General features: G+C 37.4%; 1 protein-coding gene across 1 annotated transcript; it reads left to right on the forward strand.

Moving 5' to 3' along the window:
- The first annotated feature begins 436 nt into the window (after positions 1-436).
- LOC132114506 (CTTNBP2 N-terminal-like protein) lies at positions 437-20,944 on the forward strand. The gene is made up of 5 exons (XM_059522654.1): positions 437-574; positions 7,431-7,538; positions 15,033-15,263; positions 16,875-16,982; positions 17,623-20,944. Exons 1-5 carry the CDS (start codon positions 569-571, stop codon positions 18,946-18,948), a joined length of 1,779 nt encoding a protein of 592 aa, XP_059378637.1. The 5' UTR covers positions 437-568; the 3' UTR covers positions 18,949-20,944.
- Positions 20,945-20,991: the final 47 nt, after the last annotated feature.

The raw sequence follows: 20,991 nt of genomic DNA on the forward strand, positions 1-20,991 counted from the left end.
GACTCAGTACTAATAGCTAGACAGTATTTCACAGTATTAGAAATTCATCCAGTTACATTAGAGAGTTAAACGTATCGCGACTGAGAAATGTATATAGAAAATATATAGATACAACATTTAAGTGAGCATACTTTACTTTTTATACGTCTAAAATCCTGTCATTAATATTTTATTTCATGAATATCTGAAAAACATTTTCCTTCACAAAGAAAAAAAAATATTCATAGGTATCAATGCAAATTAATATCAAGTGTATCGTAAATAAAGAGACTCCGACATTTGAACTGTAATGTGCTCAAATCACTACAATAAACTGCATGTAAAACAAACAACTGCAGACAAAGACACAGAACCGACGCTTACTTAGCTCCTCCCCTTTCAGCACAACATCCAATCCGAAGGGATCATTTTGGCCAGTGTTCTCCGCCTATTGGCTGAACGATCTGTCAGTGGCAGCAGTCCATATTTTCGGCCGGGACAGTAGCACGGCCAGCAGTGAAAGTGAGAAATAACTCCGTAAACTTGGGATACTTTTGACCGCGAGGACTGATGAGCGAACAATACACATATGAAGGTAATAAAATGTATATTTCATGGAATTATGGCTTATTTTGGGAAAGTATATTAGGCGTGAATGTGATGTGGAGAGCGTGCTGGTGTGGAAGAGTGAATCTCAGGTCCCAGCATAGATTTCCAGTGCATCGCTATTATTATTATGTGTAATGATGAACATTAATTTCTTAGCCACACAGTATTCTTTCATACTCATTCACTTAATACAGTCTTAATAGACGTTTTTATTATTATTATTATTGTATTTAGATATAACTACGTAATTAGTTGTGTGATTTTTATAGTATCTCCATTAAATGCTATGTAGGATAACAATTTTACAAACAGCCTTTTGTCCCTGTTTCTATTTTTGCTCCGGTCTGATGTCAGACATCTATCTGATCGTTTGTTCGTCACACATTTGAGAAGTGCACTGATTTAGCAGCATGTGAAATGATCCATATGTTCAGGGTGGTTTTTAAGCACTGAAAGGGAAGCTTTGTGTTCAAAAGGAAATCTGATATCCACAGCAGTAGTTTTTGCTGAGCAATGTTTGAATTTATGGATCTAACGTTAGTTGCTCATCACGCAGCTTATAAAAGATTAACCAAGCACTTGATTCTTGAAACATGGGGCAAAACTTACACTGCTATTAGTTCCTAAAACGGCAACACTTTCACTTTGGAAGTGACTCAGATGGTATATTTGTGTTAAGAAAACTGCAGTGATCGTTTTATCGTTTTATTGGTTTTTCTCTTTATTTTATCACATTGATGACGTGAATCAAAATATGTAATCACTTGGAAAAGAGTTAGATCTGTATATTTTAAAGAACAGCTACTTTTATGAATGTATTAGAAAGAATGAATAGGTTAGTTGTTTTTATAAATACACTTCTAAGGCTTACATCTGTGTGTGTACTGGTTGGTAGTCAACACCACAGATAATTACATTTTTATAAACTTGTACATACAGTCCATCCATATAGTATCTGCACATCCATGTAGTATCAGTCCTCATCTTTTCATATTTCAACTGTTGTGAGTTCACTTAGCTCACATAATGACTTTCATATAGGTTTTCCTTATTTAATTTTTCAGAAGTTCAACTTTCATAAGTTGTTTTAACATTTCCCATGTCATGTTTATGATCTCATGGTTGTGAAGAATCACGTTGTGATTTTTAGAGAAATTCACTCATTTAAGTAAAACAAAATAGCTACAGCATAGATACAAAATGTGAAATATTTAAAACATGAATAGATTTGTTAATATGTATGATAAATATTTTGTATGTGATAGTGTTTATTCTTGATCCTTAACTTTATTCTTTCATTTTTTGTAGCATTTTCGTTAGGCCAGATCTTAAGAATCTGTGTACACTTTTTTTTAAAGAATGTGCGTAATGGATTCTTGCAGCTACCGAATACATTTGCCAGAGATTTGGACACATTTGTTAAAACGTCAATCTGAATGTAATTGCACAGCTTAAGTGTGTTTATTTGAATCAAACAAACAGTGATTTTTAAAGAGCAGACATGTGAGTGTTTGTCAGTGGGTGATGAGCAAAAATGTGGTCTAGTCTGTATGCAGTGAAATTCTCTGTTTTGACTGGCATGTCAGAATCAGTCACTCAAGAGCGGGGTTGAAGACATTCTTTCAGGCCAGGACGTAATTACACCAAAGAAGTGCTTCATTTAGCAGATTCTGTAGGTCTGATGTGTCCAGTTAATGGCCAGTTTTCCACTATACAAATTTAGCTCAGAACCACAGATCTGCAGCAATGAGGAAGCTACACAGTGAAAACCATGGTGCTTCAGTCCAGCTTACCGCTTTAGCCTGGGGAAAGGGTTGAGTTTAGGGTTTAGGATACAGCATATCGACCTCATTTGAGCCGGGTGAACGGGTTAGGTTTGTGCCACATCATTGCATTCTTTTTTTTAATGTAAGTATTATGCAATAGCCCCCAACGTGAAATCATTCGGCATTATGTTATTATTTTGTTGTCTATGATCAGAATACTGCTTCATCTTTAATTTGCAAGTCGTTAATAAGATGTATCAGTGACCGAGAAGCAGGTGCTCGGCTGTTAAAATAGTTGAAATGAATTAGAATTCATTACAGTCTCATCTGGAGTTTCTTTCCTTTAAAATTTGATTAATTTGTGCGTGGGGTGTGAATTCCTGTAATTCCTTTCTGTCTCTGTAATCCATATAATGTTTCTCTTTTTCCTGCTCTCACTTTCTCTGTGACTATGCAGAGATGGTGTTTGGTTGCCATGTTTTATTGGGCTTGTACAGATTTAATGTGGGGTTACAACATCAGAACAGTGCCGTGAACCACACACCCATCTGACACATGTCCCGCTCTCTCATTACGGCTAATGATTCACCAAGCAAGCTGACATTATACTGTGGCCTGATGTTTCTTTTAAGGATTGCCCTCAGCAGCTGTGGGTTAAGTCTGAGGTTAGGAAGTTTTCAGTGAGATGAGAGAAGAGAAAAGGTATGTTCTTACATAAGAAGATGCCTTAAAGGAAGTTCAAGAAAAAATAATAGTTGATCTAGTTACATAACCTGTCCAATGATTCATATCACTGGTCCAATGATTCATATAATTTGAGTGATCTTATTCTTGAGAATAAAGTATAAAATAATGGCTTACATTTCACTCTATATCTCACATATACACACTAAAAAATGCTGTGTTGCTTCAACCCAAGTTTGGGTCAAATATGGACTAATCCAATTGTTGGGTTAAAGAGTTAGTTTAATAAATGTATCCAAAATTTACCCCAACAGTTGGGGTAGTCCATATTTGACCCAAAATTGGCTTGAAACAAGTGTGTTTTAGAGTGTTGCTTTAACATGACGTATGAGTTGAAATGTATATATCACTTTTAGGATACTTTTGTGGTATACTATATTCTTTACTTAACTCATAAGGTGTTATTACATTAGCAAAAAGTCAATTGTCCATTGTCAGTAGTGTAGAAATGGATGAAGAACAGCTCACGCAGAAGTCACCCTCTAACAAATGCTCTGTTGGTCAGTGTGGTGAATTCACGCAACCAACTTTGAACCCATTCCGGAATCAACGCCTTTTCTCAAAATTCCTATTGATGTGAAAGGATTTCAAACACGAAATTTTGATGAGGAACGACAAATGTGACCACATTTATTGGAAAAGAACAACAGGAACGAAAATATGAAGAAATAATAATGGGATTTGAATTTTTGTGTTAAATGATCTCTTAACTGATACAAGATTCATATCAGTCGTCTGTTAGGAGACCATATTTGTCATGTCACAGTTTGTATCTGAATGTTTTAGTGAAACAAGATTTATTGGCTTCAAATATCTTTTTTTTTTTTTTTGGAGCAGCAAATCTTTCTGTGTGCCTGTTCTAAATCGCACCAAAAACCCTCACTGTCTTCCACACTTTCATGATATAATGCCGCTTTGACTGTCAGGTTGAAGTCTGATGATGTGGAGTACGCCTCAGTGCGCGCTCGGCAGAAGTGCGCATTGAGGGTGTTTAGAGGCTGTAAAGGGGGCACTCGGGAGCACCCTTCTGAAAGACGAATGGGACACCTTATGGTCTCATGGACTTAACGGACAAGCTGCAGCCATTATAAGTCCACAAGACCGCAAGTGCACATGAAGTGTGCCATTTGGGGCAGGACCTTTCTCTCCCACTGTCTTGCTAGCTCATATTTTTCTCTTTATTGTATGAAGTAATGAAACATTATACTGTAGTGTTAAATAGCCTTGTTTCTCACCACAGCTGTTACTGATTTCACATCATCAGGATCAGTGTACTTTATGAGTAACTGAATCAAGGTGAGTCTGTGGTTCATTGCTGTTTGTGTGCCAATTTTTTCAGATCTCGGTAACCCGACTGGTCTAAATGAATTGTTCACACATCAGACTGATCTGGTTCTCATAAAATAAAGTAATGGCTTAAATTTCAGTCTGTCAGGTCTTGGCTGCTGCAGCAAAGATTTGCTGAAATGAGTTCTCTCTCCCCGTTTTGATTGCTGTATGTAGTTTAAAGTTATGGTTCCTTTTTCTGGAATGCAGTTCTTGGTCGAATGTGGTATTTGTGTAGCTTTTATTTACACCCTGGTGTAGGAGGTTTCTTTAGACAGATTCTTTAGGCAGAAAACCAGGTTTTTTCCCTCTACACATAACAGCCACAGTCAGGGGCGTCATGCTTTTTTTACATTTTGAGTGGGCACCAGTGGGAGCCCTGGCTAGGTGAGATAAGACATAACCAATGAAAAAACAACACAGTTGTTCAAAATACATCCACAAAAAATATCTGGTGGTAAATGTTTCGTTTAGCATGCAAGAGGACTCTGGTTCCAGTCCTGACCTTTATATGTAATTGTTTTTAATAAACCAAGTAAAAGTCCAACTGACCGTGACAGCCAGTGGTCAGCAGATTTAGATCAGATCAGTGGATAGTGTTTTTACTGGATGCAGCAGGATGAAGATTCTTAAGGGAATAAAAATGCAGTCTGTTACACACACACACACACACACACACACACACACACACACACACATTCTGGCTCTACAAACAGCCCCCGTCCGCAGTGTGTTAGTAATGTCTGGATGACATCATTATATTAAGTCTGGTCAAGCTGTGTAACTTTCTATTCAATATAGAAGGAAAAAAATAACATACTTGTCATCCTACTAACACACTGACGTGCAACCAAACTGAATCATATCAGGAAGTGATCTCATTAGATTGTCTTAGGGAAAAACCACCTAAGAAAACCACCTTTGTTAAAAAAAAAAGATGCCTTTATCTAGGTTTTTATTTTTTAGGATTGATTGAGAAAGTTCTTGTGTTAGGTTTTAAAGCTGTGTGATAAAAATATACCCTCATAACATATCATATTCTACTTTATTTTATGAACTACAATTTAAAAGTTTGCAAGAATGTGTTAAATTGGTCAAATGTGACAATACAGATAATTATAATGTTATGTAAAACTTCTATTTCACATAAATGCTGTTCTTTAGGACTTTCTGTTCATCAACCTGAAAAAAACAAACAAAAAAAACAGCTGGCTTCCACAAAAATATTAAGCAGCACAACTGTTTTTAACATTGATAATACTAAGAATTTATTATATATATATATATATATATATATATATATATATATATGTATGTATGTATTTATTTATTTATTTTATTTTTTTTAAGAGCATCAAATCAGCATATTATAATGATTTCTTGAGAGTCATGTGACACTATGACTAGAAATGATGCTGAAAATTCTGCTTTACATTCACAGGAAAAAACATTCAAATAGAAAGCAGTTACATTCAGTTATATTAGTATTTCACAATATTGATATTTTTTCCATATTTTTGATCAAATAACTTCAGCCTTGGTGAGACTTTTAAAAAGCTTTTAAAAAATCATACAGACACCAATTTTTGACCGATAGGACAAATATGTAAAGAGTTCAATTCAATTAAATTCAAGTATATTTGTATAGCACTTTTTACGATACAAATCATTGCAATGAAACTTTACAGAAAATTACGTCTCTACAATATTTAGTAGTAGCTTATCAGTGGTGACTGTCAGTTTATGTACATGGCAGACATTTTCAGAAAAATTAATTAAAGACATAGTCAAACAGAAGATGAACACTATTAACAGCAATTATTATATAATGCAATCTTACTTGTAACAAAATTTGGTAGTTCTGTAAGTTGTTTCAGGGTTAGCGTCATCTGAGGTGGAATAGCTGGTGAACAACATGAAGTGTAGTGGATGTTACACATTCATTTTCTATTCGTCATCAATTTTACCACAGTTGCCAGTGCCACATTAACATATGTTTATCACAAGATTTATTTTTTGTCCCTAAAATGCTCTAGTGTGTAGTAGAACTACTTCCTTATGCAACCAATTAAGTATATTGACCGGAAACAATGTGGCAGCTGCAATGTAGCCATTAAATATGAAATTAACTGTGCAGTTATGAAAATTAAAAATGAATCTACACTCTTAGAATATGAGTCATCCAATCGGAAAATGCTGTGGAATGACTGTATGTTCATGATGATGACATTCAGAACAAATATGACAAATATGTTATAAATCAGTGGTCGCGCAGATTGTGTTCGGGTGTTTGGCAGGTTTCCCTCTGTCTTTCTGCTCCCACACACCCCAACATAAATGAAAATATGAACCCAGCCACAACAAGCCAAATCTCATGGTTAATGAAAAACCATCCATTACCCTGCAACTGAATCCAGATCTGTCTCTGTCACTTGCAGTAAACAGGGAAATGTGTGTGTGTGTGTGTGGGACTAGTCACTAGACTGAGGGAATCCGTTACAGTACAGCAGTTTAACTTGTTCACTGGAGAGACCTCTGTGCTGAAATGCTAATAGGTTCCTGGATGTGGTCAGACAGAGAGCCAGACCACAATGCAGAGAAGCTGAACACTGTGTGTGTGTGTGTGTGTGTGTGTGTGTGTGTGTGTGTGTGTGTGTGTGTGTGTGTGTGTGTGTGTGTGTGTGTGTGTGTGTGTGTTTATGTGTGTGTGTGTGTGTGTGTGTGTGTGTGTGTTTGTTTGTTTCAATGTTCATGAATGCCAGACTCAGACAAATGTCATTTCAGATCAAGAGTCATTCAATGATGAAATGTGTGAAACTTGATTTTGTTTCTGGGCCAGAGAAATTGATCTTTGCATGTGTATGTGGTATGATCCTGTTTCATTGGACATTGGTACAGTCATACAGTGCATGACCTGCTAAAAAATCCAGTTGTATTGCCAGACCTGTAAATCAGTGGTTTTGCTTCAGGGCCCAGATACTGAATCCAGCTATTTGTGTGTTACAGGGCAGCAGGATGAATGTGGAGACTCTCAGTAAAGCTGAACTTCTGATGCTGCTCAGCATTCTGGAAGGAGAACTGGAAGCACAAGATGTAGTCATACACACACTCAGGGTAAGAGCACACATAAACACACATGCGGTTAAAGCTGAACTGTGTCGTTGTTAGTAACCATAAGAACGTTAGTGGACCCTAAGTCTTAGCAGACCCTAAGAAACTACAACAGGCAATGTCAGACACTCATCAGATCATATGAAACCGCATTAGACCACATTAAAATCCCGATAGCTGTTTAAGAAACCACTTCTCGTTCTCTGCTGGTTGTCAGCCATTATTGGTTACATTATTAACATGTTGCTGAGTGATGCTAGCATAATGTTGTTGTGTTTTCTAGCCAATTGTCTAATAAACTTGGCATTGTATGTTACAATTATTGTTAGCTCTTTGACATTACTTTTGTTCCTCATTTGGATAAAAGTGTCTGTTAAATGGATCAATGTAAATTATTTTTGACATGCTGCTGAGTGTTGTTTTAACTAGTTTGCTGATAGCAAATTTTTGCATTTTGCTATGTATTCCTGTTGAAAAAAACAACAACAAAAAACAGCATATGCTGGTTAGGTATGCTTTGGAGCATTGTTGCTAGTTGGAGCTGGTTCGAGCTGGTCAGGAGCTGGTCCTAAACTGGTCTTGAGCAGGAGCTAGTTGCTTAGGACCAGCCTAGAACCAGCACATAATGCACATGCTGTTTTTTTTTTTTTTCGATAGGGATTGCTAACATGTTTTAGCATGTTGGCAAAGCTTGTGGTCAAACAAGTTTCCTTGGCACAAACCTTGCCTACAAACTGGAAGCTCTCCCCCAAACTCAAGTTAATGTTGCTGCATTGAAAGCGAGTTGTTATAGCCCCAAATTGTTGTTTTTGCATTTCAAGCTTTGAAAGGAGAAGGCATTGCATAGAGAGAGAGAGAAAAAAGAAGAAATACTTCAGCTTTAATAACTGTTAATTTCGAGCATTTGGGAGATTTCAAATGTTGTAATTTTACACATCCCTTACCAAAAAGTAGTATAATTCAAGTTTATGTTATTAAGTATACTTAAGTAAAGTTCAAGTAGTTAAAGTTAAGTATATGTGACGAGAGGGGCGGGATCAAGAGCTTTGTGAACAGAGCGAGGCCGGTGAAGTGAGAGGGATAACGAGCGACACTTTTGCCACTCACCGGTCTCGAGTCCCACGGAGGAGCTCCGGAAGGATAAAAGTGACGCCAGTCCAAGACGAGAGACGACCAGGCCTGGGTTTTATTTTGTGTTTTGGTTTTGTTTTGTGTCTATTTTATTATTAAAGTTTTATTTAAATGTTCGTCAGTTCACTTCTTCCTGACTTACGAACTGTCTTACAGTATACTTTAGGTAGCAAGTATACAAATATCAGTGTTCTAGTAGTATACTTGTAAGTGTACTGTTACAATACTCCTTGGGACTAAATTGGCCCACTTTCAAGTATATAAAAGTATACTTTTAAGTATACTTTAAGTATAACAGTAGCAAACTTTGAGTACACAACAATTTTACCTCTATGTTTGTAGTTTGTACTGCAATTATACTCAAAGTGTACAGATATACTGACAGTTTACTAATTAAATACTTTGTACATTTTGAAGTATAGTCTCAGTTAACTACTAGTTTATTAGATTTATACTGCAAGTATACTCATACATTTTCTTTACGTGAACTTTACATCATACTTTAAGTGTACTACTATGTCCCTATTTAGGTTTTAATTTGTATATATATTGTTATATGAATATCTTAACATACAAAACATCCAAAGAAAGAACAGGATATCTGCTTGTAAACAAAAACATTTTATTCTAGCTTCATGCATTCCTTTTTTTAAACACTTTAATGTTGGTAAGTATCATAAAAAAATAAAGAAATAACATTTTGAACAAAAAGCTGAAAAAAGACCATGAATTGGATTCAGAATGATAATCAAAAAGTAGATGCAGTCGATCAACACCCCAAAGCTTTACTGTAGTTATTACCTCTTCATTGGTCGACATCTTATTCCATATCTTATATTTTTTTTAGGCTGTTTCATGTCAGATGATCATGTTACATGTGTAAGTATCTGTTGTTTCTTTTACTTCTTCACTTGTGTTTTTTTGGTAATTCTTTACAGAAGATGTGTACTAGCGCCCTCTACCTTATAACAATGAACAGATTCTAGGAGCACAAGTATAGTTCAAATATATTTAAACTTTTCGTAAGTATAAGTCAAATACTTAAATGTTATTTTAAGTATATTTCTGAGAAGTACATAAAAAGTATACTAATAGCACACTTGAATAAACTTATTTTTCGTAGGGGATACTGTACATTCTCAGCTCTGCATGTGTATAGATTTGTGTTATGTAGGCTATATGATATTTGTGTTATGTAAATTTTCAGTGTTTGGTGTGGACTAGTGGTCACGACCCACAGGAAGTGTGTCGGGGAGTACTCAGGAAAGAGGCAGACAGGAGAACAATGGCAGGCAGTGCTATTCCTGTAAAACATAAACACACACACACACACACACACACACACACACACAAATACAAAGTAATGGACAGTGTAAACAAAAACAATTAAAAGGAACGTTCACCTTAAAATATTACATTAAAAGATGTACATATGAATATTAATTAGACCATGCAGAAGTTTATAAATAATATCCTAAATATTCATGAACTACGCCCCTCACAATAATTTGATTAATTTATTTGCCATCTGATCAATCTTCCTTTCAGCCATTAGTGTACCATGTAACATAATTAATATTCATGAGCACAGTCTTCATTCAATCAGGACTTATAAATCACAAAAAGACAGCATGTATATTCTACATACAAAATTTCCAGATAGTTATTCCATATGTTCATTACTGTTAAATGTTTTTAATGAATAATGAAATTCATTAAAAACTGAACTCCTTTACACTTAAACAAGTGTAAGCACAGAGCTTACAGCCTTCCAGCTTTCTTTATTATTACTCACTTAATTCTCCATCTTTTATTTCATTTTATGCTTTGATAAGCACACAAATTAAATCAGCTGTGCTCGATTGTGTCTTTAATCCTCAAAACTAGAACAAATGAAGTTCATTTTGGTTTGAACTCATACTGACACAACAGTAGCCCACAGTGTTCCCTCTGGATATATATAGAGAGTGTGTGTCTTTTATTAGGCCTGTAATTATTCTGTCTGATGCTGTAGTTAACAGCAGCTTCACATGAGCTCAGGGGTGTGTGGGAAAGATGGAAACATGAGACGAGGGGCTCAGTCACTAAAGCTGCTCCGGTGTCTCACTGTGACCAGACTGATCAGCTGATGACTCTTTGCACTGCACTATGAGATTAGTTTGTGAGACATTGAAAACAACACAGAGAAGCTAAGTTCATCTGAATGCGAACGGTAATATATTTGTGCATTCACATTACAGTACATCTAGACTTTGTACAGTGACTTGTTCAGTCGTCCCCACCACCATTAGAAATCATTCTAATATGCTTTATAATTCTAATATGATAGATAATTGTGCTGTATAATACTTTTGTTGAAACTGGTGCAGTGATTTTTTTTATATATATTTTTTTCTATTTTTTTGACAAATAGAAAGTAGAACAGCATTTTTTAAAACAGACACATTTTGTAACAACGTAAAAGGTTTTACTGCCACAAAGCATCCTTCCTGAATAACAGTATTTATTTCTCTCTTTCTCTCTCTTTTTAACAATAGTGTACTTTCACTACTTGGATGGAAACATAGACATTGTCTGCAGTGTCTGGTGCATCTGCTTTGGATACTGCAGTATTGATGTCCAAAACCACTTACTCGTTAAATCATTTACTATTCAATACATAATGAAAATATCCTGATTATTATCAGATTTCAAACAACACATGGATGTTTTTTGTTTTTTGCGGTCTACTGATTTGAGGTCCATTTTTGAAATCAAATTTTGCTTCCTTTTTGAACAAAGCCTTAGTGTGTAAGTGTGCCTAGTGTGCCTGTTTTACTGCTCAGCCCTTGGCAAGATGCTAAACTGTGTGTGTGTGTCAGCTTAATTTGACTTTCTTCCTGGGCAGTAAGGGCATTATTCACAGAGGGAACCTTGAGAGGTCCTTTCTACTTGAGGCTTTGATCATGAATGTTGTGTATGTATTTGTGCATGCCGGGAGAAAAGTGCCAATCACGTTAGATGTTTTGGAATCCTCCAGATCAACTGCAGCGTTTTTTGCTCCTCCTTTAGAGTTATTTTCCCATGGCTCATTCTGATGTAATTGAGGAGCCAATGTCCCAAGGGCTGGCGGTTAAAACGGGAAACCGGCCGTTATTATGACTCACTCGATGCTTCATCTAAGCCTTATAAAGGAACATCAGGTCTTTTCACAGGTCTCTGAAAGGGGACTTTCATGAATAGAGGATTGTGTGTTAAAACCACAGTTCAAACAGACTAAACAATCCAGTTTGTTTTGTCTTAATAGGGAGGATGTCTAGCCCATGTTTTACATAAAAAATGTGACACACTCAAAGAGAAAACCATTGGGGTTCCTTGCTCTTCTGAACCGCATGGAGCGTGTGTTTGTGTGTTGATTAGAGAGATGTAGGATTCCATCGGTGTGAACTTCCTTCCAGGAAGTCTCCTGATTCTTCTCTGTCTCTGATGGTAAGCGCCTCAGATCAGCAAGAGCTTGATTAAAAACAGCACCAGCACAAAGAGCATCCTGCTCTGTCCTGCATATGGATTACTAATGCCACAGCAACACACACAGAGTAAAATAATATATTTAGCCAATAAATTACCATAAAAATATCTAAAATAACTGAATCATTCTGTATTGAGATCCCACGGTGGGGGAATACTCATAAGCCCATGCTCATAAATAATCTAATTAATTATCCTTGGATGAGCATTGGGACTTATATATATATAGTTATTATTTAGAGCTAAAATAGTGAGTTAAATCATTAAAGCTGAACGTCTTATGTTTAGAGATCTCCTATTCTTATTTGCTTTTGAGGAAGTTCTGGCTACTGAGAGCTGTGATATACTGTTACAATTTATCTACAAATGTACAACAACAAAAAATTACTGTGCCAACTCAGATAATCATTCTGATTGTGCGGCATTCTGCTACATCACAGGAAGTCCTGAACTGTAATTAACTTCCGGTAATTTACGATAAATGCACAGTGACATCTTTTTATAGTGCGCCGAGAAAGCAGTCAAATGAGAAACTAATGTTCAAACTAAACATCTTGAGACTGAAGGGGCTAAATATAGTAGCTGGATTTCTGGTGGGAAAGGCAGTTGCTAGTGTATGTAGTGCAGTTATTGTGGGTGTGTGTCTGGTCTGTTGTGTTGGGTGCGGAGAGAGGCAAAAACAGAGCTTTGATTACAGCTGCAAAACATTATGATATTACTAAAGAATTTAAATATTTAAAGTAGGAGTGAGAAATAAAAAAGGAACATTATCATTCAAATGTTTGTGGTCGGTAAGAAGTCTCGTATGATTAAAATACAGTAAAAACTGAGCTATTATAAAATATTACAATTTAAAATAACTTTTTTTATTTGAATATGTTTTCAAATGCAGTTTATTCCTGTGATGCAAAACTGGATTTTCTGTCTCTTCAGTGTCAGATGACCCTTCAGAAATCATTCTAATATGCTGATTTGGTGCTCAATAAACATTTATTATTACCAATGGTGAAAGCAGTTTTATTTTTGTGAAAATTATAAAAAAAATTATTTAGGATTCTTTGATGAATATGAATTGAAAAACATTTATTTGAAATATATTTTGTAACATAAATTTTGTATTGTGACTTTTATTAAATTTAGTGTATCCTTGCTTAAAAAAATAAAGTTTTAATTTCTTAAAAAAAATCTTTCTGACCATGATCTTTTGGACTGTAGTATCAAAATACTGGTTGCCAGGACAGTGCTTTGCAGTTGCTAAGGTGTTCCAGGTGGTTCTTTACTCTTGCCAAAGTGAATCATCCTTCATCATAACTTTAACGTCTGTAGCACAAAGAGTGCAGGGTGAGTTACAGCCAAAAATATAATAATTAGTGTAGTAGATCAAATATAAACAGTAGTTTGAGCAATAGTAATAGTGATGTTTGTCTGCTTCCTTCAGTTCTCTCTCTCTCTGGATAAGGTCACCCGGAGGCCGGTAGGGCCACAGATTAAGGCCTCTAGGGCTGAAAATGGACTTTTATTTTCTATAATAATGTTGAGTAGTATGCAGCACTGCTTAATGCTGAAGTTAAACAAATAAACTATCCAGTCTGGTGGTGTGAGACGCACTTAACACACTCACACGGCTTCAGCATAGACATAAGTACAATATGAGTTTCTGCTTGATACTGAGAGATTGAGAGACAGAAAAAGTATGTTAAGAGTTGACAGCCAGCATTTTAATGTTTATTGTGGTTACAGATTACACATTGTGTTAATCAATATGCTGACATTCACACCCAGTACACACCACACCTCAGTCTTATTAAAAGACTGAATGATCACAGATAATAACCAGCAAACGGCGGAAGCTCAGGTCTCTTGAAGTCCGACTGGTTAAATATTACTTTCTCTCCCACATGCATTGTGATCAAGCAGATAAAGTCTACATTTTTGTTTGTATGGTGTATTTAAAGAGGACACAAAGGTGTGCTCATGAAAATTCCAAATGTGTTTGCTTCATGTACATGTTAGCCTGAAGAGGTCATGATTTTTTGCCCTTTAATTTACAGTATTATTTCATATATTACACACTTTTTATTAATCGGTCTTGACCAATATGGCATATTAGTTTGTAAATGTGCATTTAATTGTCATTCATTTTCCTTCATCATATGATCAAGTAAAGTAAAAGCAGGTATTGAATTAATATATACCCTATCTCTTTTTTTAAAAATTAATGCTATTATGAAGTTATTGTAAACAGGTCATATGTGCATGATTCTTTTTTTTTGTGACCTATGCAGTTTTTAATAAGAGTGTCAACCGGATCTAGTGATATGACATTTTTCTCTCTGATGTATGCCGGACTTCTCCAATCATTTAGTTAGATTGAACTTTCTTCTAATCGACTTGCGTCACCCAGAACATAAACCCCATGTCCATTCCTGTCCTTAATTGTGTGTGTGTGTGTGTATGTCTCCTGTCTGCTGATCTGTTTAGTAAGACCACCCAATCCCTCCTAAATTAGTCACACCGCCCCCTTTCCAGCTCAGAACAACACCCCCTACAGCTGGGCCTTTTGTGGTTTGAGCCCCACTCTCCATCCCTTCAGCCCAGGGGAGTTTTAACACCTGCCTGCAGATGGGGGGGTTGGGGTGGGGGTCAAGGCTGTGATTATGTTTTGTGAAAACAGATCTGATAGTGACCAGCTGTATCCTGCTCTTTCTTTCTGTCTCTCATAAAAACACATGGCCTATATGTAAACATAATGTAAGGTATTAATCAGTCATTCTATGAACTTGCTGTGTGTTCACGACATCTCAGTGGAAACCACTTACTTATTCCTATCTTTTCCTGTCTACCTTTGACATTTTTTAGGCACAACAGAGAGATGCATTTGTACAGGAGCGATATGGACATTACAACCTCCGTGACCCCTTCATAGCACTGCTGAGAGACAGCGAACTGTCCCAGGCTCAGGATGATGAACGGCAGAGTCCCGTGTGTCTGAACCCACTGGGCGTGTTGAAGCTAGTAATGGCCCACTGCACCAACATGAAGGAGAAATTGCTGAAACAGCTTGCTGCTGCAGAGAGGAGACACAGACGGGTGAGAAACAAAGACAGAGATCTGAGCTACCTACCTAGGCTGTATTTTAGGCTGCTATGTGAAAGCTGTACTTTTCAAAATAAAAGTTCTTCATTGGCACCTATGGTTTCATAAACAATCTTTAACATCCATGGAAACTTTCCATTCCAAAAAAGGATGTGTAGGTTTTTCAAATGTTTTAATCACTAAGAAAAATGGTTCTTTTAAGAAAAGTTCACTAAAATGGTTCTTTGGGGAACCAAAAAGGGTAATGCTAAAAAGCCGTAGGCATTTAATCTAGTGCGTTAATGTCACTTTAATCAGTCACTTTGGATGCTGGGTTTGAAGGTAGCTGCATAGACTGTATAAAAACAAGGACGTAGTGTCCATGATGTCACCCGTAGAATCCTGAAGAGTGTTTTTGAAGCTTAAAGTGTGCAGAGCGGGCCGTTGCCATTTTGGCAGCGTGTCACCGCGCGACTCTCCAGGACAATCAAAAATGGGCAAAAAGGCGGGAGCTGGTTGCTGAAGCCACGCTCACCTAGCGCGACGGCAGTGAAAGCAGCACCAATACACATGTCAGTGTTCCTGTAGCACAGTTGGTAGAGCATTGTGCTATCAAGTGCAAGGTTGGGGGTTCGATTTCCCCGGGAACAAATGAAAAGGTAAAAATTGATGCCTAAATGCACTGTAAGTCACTTTGGATAAAAGCGTCTGCTAAATGCATACATTTAATTTAATTCACTCAAGTGACCACGCCCTTAATTATGCAGAACTTTAAGGCTTAATATAATTTAAACGGATGAGTTATAAAAACATTCACCCCCCTCACAGTTGTCATGAAGGGCAAAATTGGCTATATAGATCAAAATCATTCTTTGCACAAGGCTGTAAATATGTTTTTTTTTTCTGCTATAAAGTTGGGCATTTTAACATGGGGAGTCTATGGGATTGAATCCCTTTTGCAGCCAGCCTCAAGTGGCCAGTCGATGAAATACAGTTTTAGTCACTTCCTTGTTGGCTTCACGAGAGAGAGCGGGAGGTTGCCGCTCGGGTAGCTGCCTATATAGACAGTAGACTAGCTCACAAGGTTTTGGACAAGAGCTTGAATGCATGTATTGAAAATGTATGCATGCTTATGGGACTGATTCATTCAGTTCTTTGAAAGAAAAAAAAAGGTTTTATTTATTTCATAAACATTGTTTGAAAGCTTAATACAAAATTAATCTGCTCTCCCTGCTCCTATCCATGCTAGGCTGTGTGAATGGGCAGGGAGTGTTTGCCCAGAATTTTGTATTTATGCTATTTTTAACCATATCATTCACTCGTTCTGAATCTGTATGACTTGCTGTCTTCTGTGGAACACAAAAGAAGATATTCTAAAGAATGTTAATAAAAACACAAAATGCCAATTACCAAAAAAAAAAAAAAAAAAACATTTCTCAAAATATCTTATTTTTATGTGTTCCACAGAAGAGAAGTCATACAGGTTTGGAACTAATGTGACTCAATAATGTGACTCAAACATTATTAACTGAAATGAAAACAATATATGCTTACTGTTTATTAGATGGTGCATTCATAATTATTAATCTTTCTTGACCTGATGATTGAATGTGTGTATGCCTGTAGGTAATAGCTGATTTAGAAGAAGAGAAACAACGGCGTGCTCAAGACAATGCTGCGGGTGATGACATCACTGCCATGTTGGAGAAGGAACGAGACAGACTACTGCAACAGGTAACCTGGCAACGCAGCCAAAACATATGTACACATGCACAAACTGCACTGTTATAAATACAACTGAAACTGCTAGATAAATGCAATCACAGCACCCTGTGCCAGCAGATTTTGTGTGGCTTTGTTGTGTAACAGTATTGGCGCAGATCACTTTTCTACAGAGGAAAGGCTCCATTGTGTTTATGGCCTGTGGTACAGGAGAGTCCATCCGCCTCTGTGTGTGTGTGTGTGTGTGTGTGTGTGTGTGTGTGTGAAGACATTCCATTGTGTGTTTGTGTTTTTATAGGATTAGGATAAGGTTATATTAAGGTCAAAGTACAGACTCCAGTATTATGTAAAAGGCCCTTCCTGTCCTGCCCTGGGTTTTCCTTGCACACACACTCATTTTTTTTCTTGGATGCCTGTCCATGACTCTCCCACATTCTGCAGCTCATAGGGTCTGCAGAGAGTCTTAAAACTATTCATAAGTTTTGTTTCTGGCAGGAAGAAGCAAGTAAAAAAAATATATTTTAAAGAATGTAGAATTCATCTTCGATGTTGTCTGAAGTCTTACATCTATATAATGCCTAGTGTTATTCCCTCTGACTTTATTAGTATTTTGACATTTTAAAGTGATGTCTCTTGCTTTTCTTCTTCACAGCTGGAGTTTGAGAGGGCTCAAGTTGAACGTTTAGAACGTGAGAGGTCAGTCCTGTCGAATCAAGCTGAGGATTTAGCGCAGCAGCAGCAGTTATCCTCGACCCTGGCGAAAGAATGTCAGAAGGCTACAGCACGGGCAGAGGAGGAGTGCCAGCGGGTTGCGGAGCTCACCCGCCAGCTGGAACAGGAGAGCAGTACTATCAAAACCCTAAAGGGGGAGCTGGAGAGCGAACGCACTCATGTTCAGCAGATAGAGGTGAGAGGTGAGAGAAAGCTGGCCGAATTGGATACAGAGTGCGAGCAGATGAGAGGGAAATTACAGAAGGAAGAAAAACAATATCAGGAGCTTTTGCATAAGTTCAATAGTCTAAAGAAAGAGTTGGATGAAATGAAAGAAAGAGAAAAGGCAGGGCTGGAAAAGGACAGTGAAGAAAAGGTAAAATCTCCAGCTTTCAAATCTGCCTCAAATTCAGCAGACAAGAAAGCTACCACAGGTATCACGCCTCCTCTTAGTCAAACCGAAGTCGATGGCAAAACCATTGCATCTAAATCATCTCCACCACCCAAGCTAAATGGTCACCACACTCCCAGAGAACCAGAGTCTCCAGCAGACGAGAGGTGCAAGGAAGAGGGATCGGTGGACTTTGGGGTAGTGCTCCCTGGAGAAAGTGGAGCCTTGCAGTGTCTCTCCCCCAGCAGTCCTGCCTCATCCTCCCTTAGCTCATCTCCTTGCTCTTCCCCAGGACTGACCAAACGTTTGGCCTCTCTAGGCTGCTCTAGTCCGACCTATCCATCCTCCTTCCAAGCCAGCATCAACCAGCGATTCCAAGCAGCACGCCACAAGTTTCAGCAACAAGCTGAGGCAGACCACAAACACGAAATATCCATTGTCCACTCGCCTCGAGACCTCTCTCCTACTGCGGCTGTTCCTACTACTCCAGACAATTCTGCGGCAAAGCAGATTGCCCGCAACACTGTCACTCAGGTGCTGTCACGGTTCACTAGCCAACAAGTGGCAAGTAAACACCCTCCGTCCAACAGCTCGCCCTTTGGCACTGATTACCGCAATCTGGCCTCAGCCTCCTCACCAACAGGGAAGAGCCCAGGGCTTCCTTCACCAGGGATCCGCTCACCAATAATCCCTAGGGTGGAGAAGATTCATCCATCCCCTGTTGATCCCAAAAAGCAGGGTGGCAACCAGTCTCCTGGCTCACCGGTTCTTTCAGGCAGAGCCAGCCACTTCCCTGAGCTCTCTGGGAGCTGTGGTCTCACCAGTGGTCAGGAAGATGCAAAAGAGTTTGACTTGGTCATGTCATCATCTACTTAACCAACCTAGGGTCCACAACCTGCCCTTAGCCTTCTCCACTCCATTCCCTCCAGTGGCATCTAAATCACTCTTCAGAGAACCTCAAGGTTTCCTTCTTTTGTTATTGTTCACCCTTGTCATGTCATAATTGTCTATTCTTGTCCGTAAGAGGGTAGTTCACCAATAAATGAAAAATCTTTAGTTATTTACTCACCCACATGCCTTTATGACCTTTTTGGATCCTGGACTTTCAGCATAGGGACAGAAACCAGCCATTTTGATGATTAATCAAAGTCGTACAGGTTGGAAACAACATGAGGGTGAGTAAATGCAGACAGAATTTTCATTTTAAGTACCTCATTTTGGATGACTCCTATCAGAAACTGAAACAACGGTCTTGGAACCTCTACAAATAAGTTAGTGTTAAAGAAAGACATCCAGAATGTGCAGTGATGTGATACTCCAGAACTGAAAACCATTGGTCTGAAACGGTAGCCACCCCTACTCCTGGAGTGCTACCTTTCTGCAAAATTTTGCTCAAACTTTAATCAAACACACCTGAACCAGCTAACGAAAGGTGTTTATTATTACTTGAAGATTAAAGGCAGGTTGTGTTTGAACTGAGCTCTGCATGAAGGTAATTCTCTAGGAGCACGGTTGGATACACCTGCTCTAGTGTACCTTGTGTTTTTTCAATCAATCAACCTCTCAAAAACTACTCCCATTCAAATACAACAACCTCCAAAATACTACTCCTACTGAGATTTAATCTATTTAAACACAATTGTAATCGTGTTATTCTGTTTTTATTTTTTACAAAAAAAAAAAATATATATATATATTTGTGTTATTCATTATTTGCCAATTCCTGATGACATGCACAGATAGAAATATAAGTATATAAAGTAAAAACTGTGCTAAGCAAATGGTGATTAGTCTTCAACCAATCGGTCAGTCTTACGCTACAAATGAGAGCTAAGATCTGGCTGGTGACTGACATTTATATTAAGTTTATGGTAAATATATAAACTATTGGTTTTCTGAAAAGCAGTAATATATGATGTGCAGTTGCTGTTCATTTCTTGAGTCTATGTCAAAATCAAGGAGATATGAACGGATATGAAATGGTCATGGAAAACCTCTGTCCTACTGTATTGCACCATGACTTCACCGTCCTCTAGTGTCAGTCTGAAGTGCTGCTCAGGAAGCTGCCACCTGGTGTTTGGGCAGCATTCAACATCAGCCAAGCTAGAATACCTTCTCTGTAAATGAAGATTCAAAATGCTTGTTTATATGCCACACAAAGTCTTGTCATGTGACATGATAGTCGACAATATTTACAATTAAGTTAAAATGTTATGTTCTGTGAATGTAATTCTGGGTCCAACAACTATGCCTGGATGTATATCTCCATCACTGATTTTTTGTGTTTATACTGGTCAGTCTTATATTTAAAATTCAATTTAATTAAACATTAGGTAGAACCTATAGCACCAGTTTACATGATTCACTACCATGGTAAAAGCACAAATGAGTAATGTCATCATTTAATGATTACTTTACCCTGGGACTTTATTTTCTTTCCTACCTGTATGTCCTTCTTTAAGTCTTTTGGCATTTAAACCTTTTAGTATGAAAATAGATATGATTTTATCTCTTGCTGGCATGAAGGTATTGCTCACATTAATACAGTATACAATCTTAACTTGCTTACAAGAGAACAGTATTTGGGGTTTTATGAGTAAATGGGGTGCATGTTTTGGTCCTGTCCTACTGTCATTCAATGTTTTTGTTTTTAAATACCTCACCATTTCACCTACTGTACTGAAAACTTTGTAAGTAGTAGTTTTTTTTTTTTTGCATCAATAAACCTGAACAGAAACTTGGAATTTTTATATTTCTACCTGAGACTTTCAAAGAACAGGTTCTAATCTTTTAGCAAGTTAGATGAAAATAGTTTCTTAAATTAATTGCATTTTTCCATGTTTTTTACAGCAAATTAGCAGTGTTGAATTTATGACCAACTATATTATTTCCCCCCAACTTTTTTTTTTATGCAATTGA

The sequence above is a fragment of the Carassius carassius genome, chromosome 34, assembly GCF_963082965.1.
Source record: "Carassius carassius chromosome 34, fCarCar2.1, whole genome shotgun sequence".
In the NCBI taxonomy this organism is placed as follows: Eukaryota; Metazoa; Chordata; class Actinopteri; order Cypriniformes; family Cyprinidae; genus Carassius; species Carassius carassius.

Coding starts and splice junctions, on each gene's coding strand:
- LOC132114506 (XM_059522654.1), top strand. Junction 15,264..16,874: donor CAGAGAGGAGACACAGACGG/GTGAGAAACAAA, acceptor GTATGCCTGTAG/GTAATAGCTGATTTAGAAGA. Junction 16,983..17,622: donor GAGACAGACTACTGCAACAG/GTAACCTGGCAA, acceptor TCTTCTTCACAG/CTGGAGTTTGAGAGGGCTCA.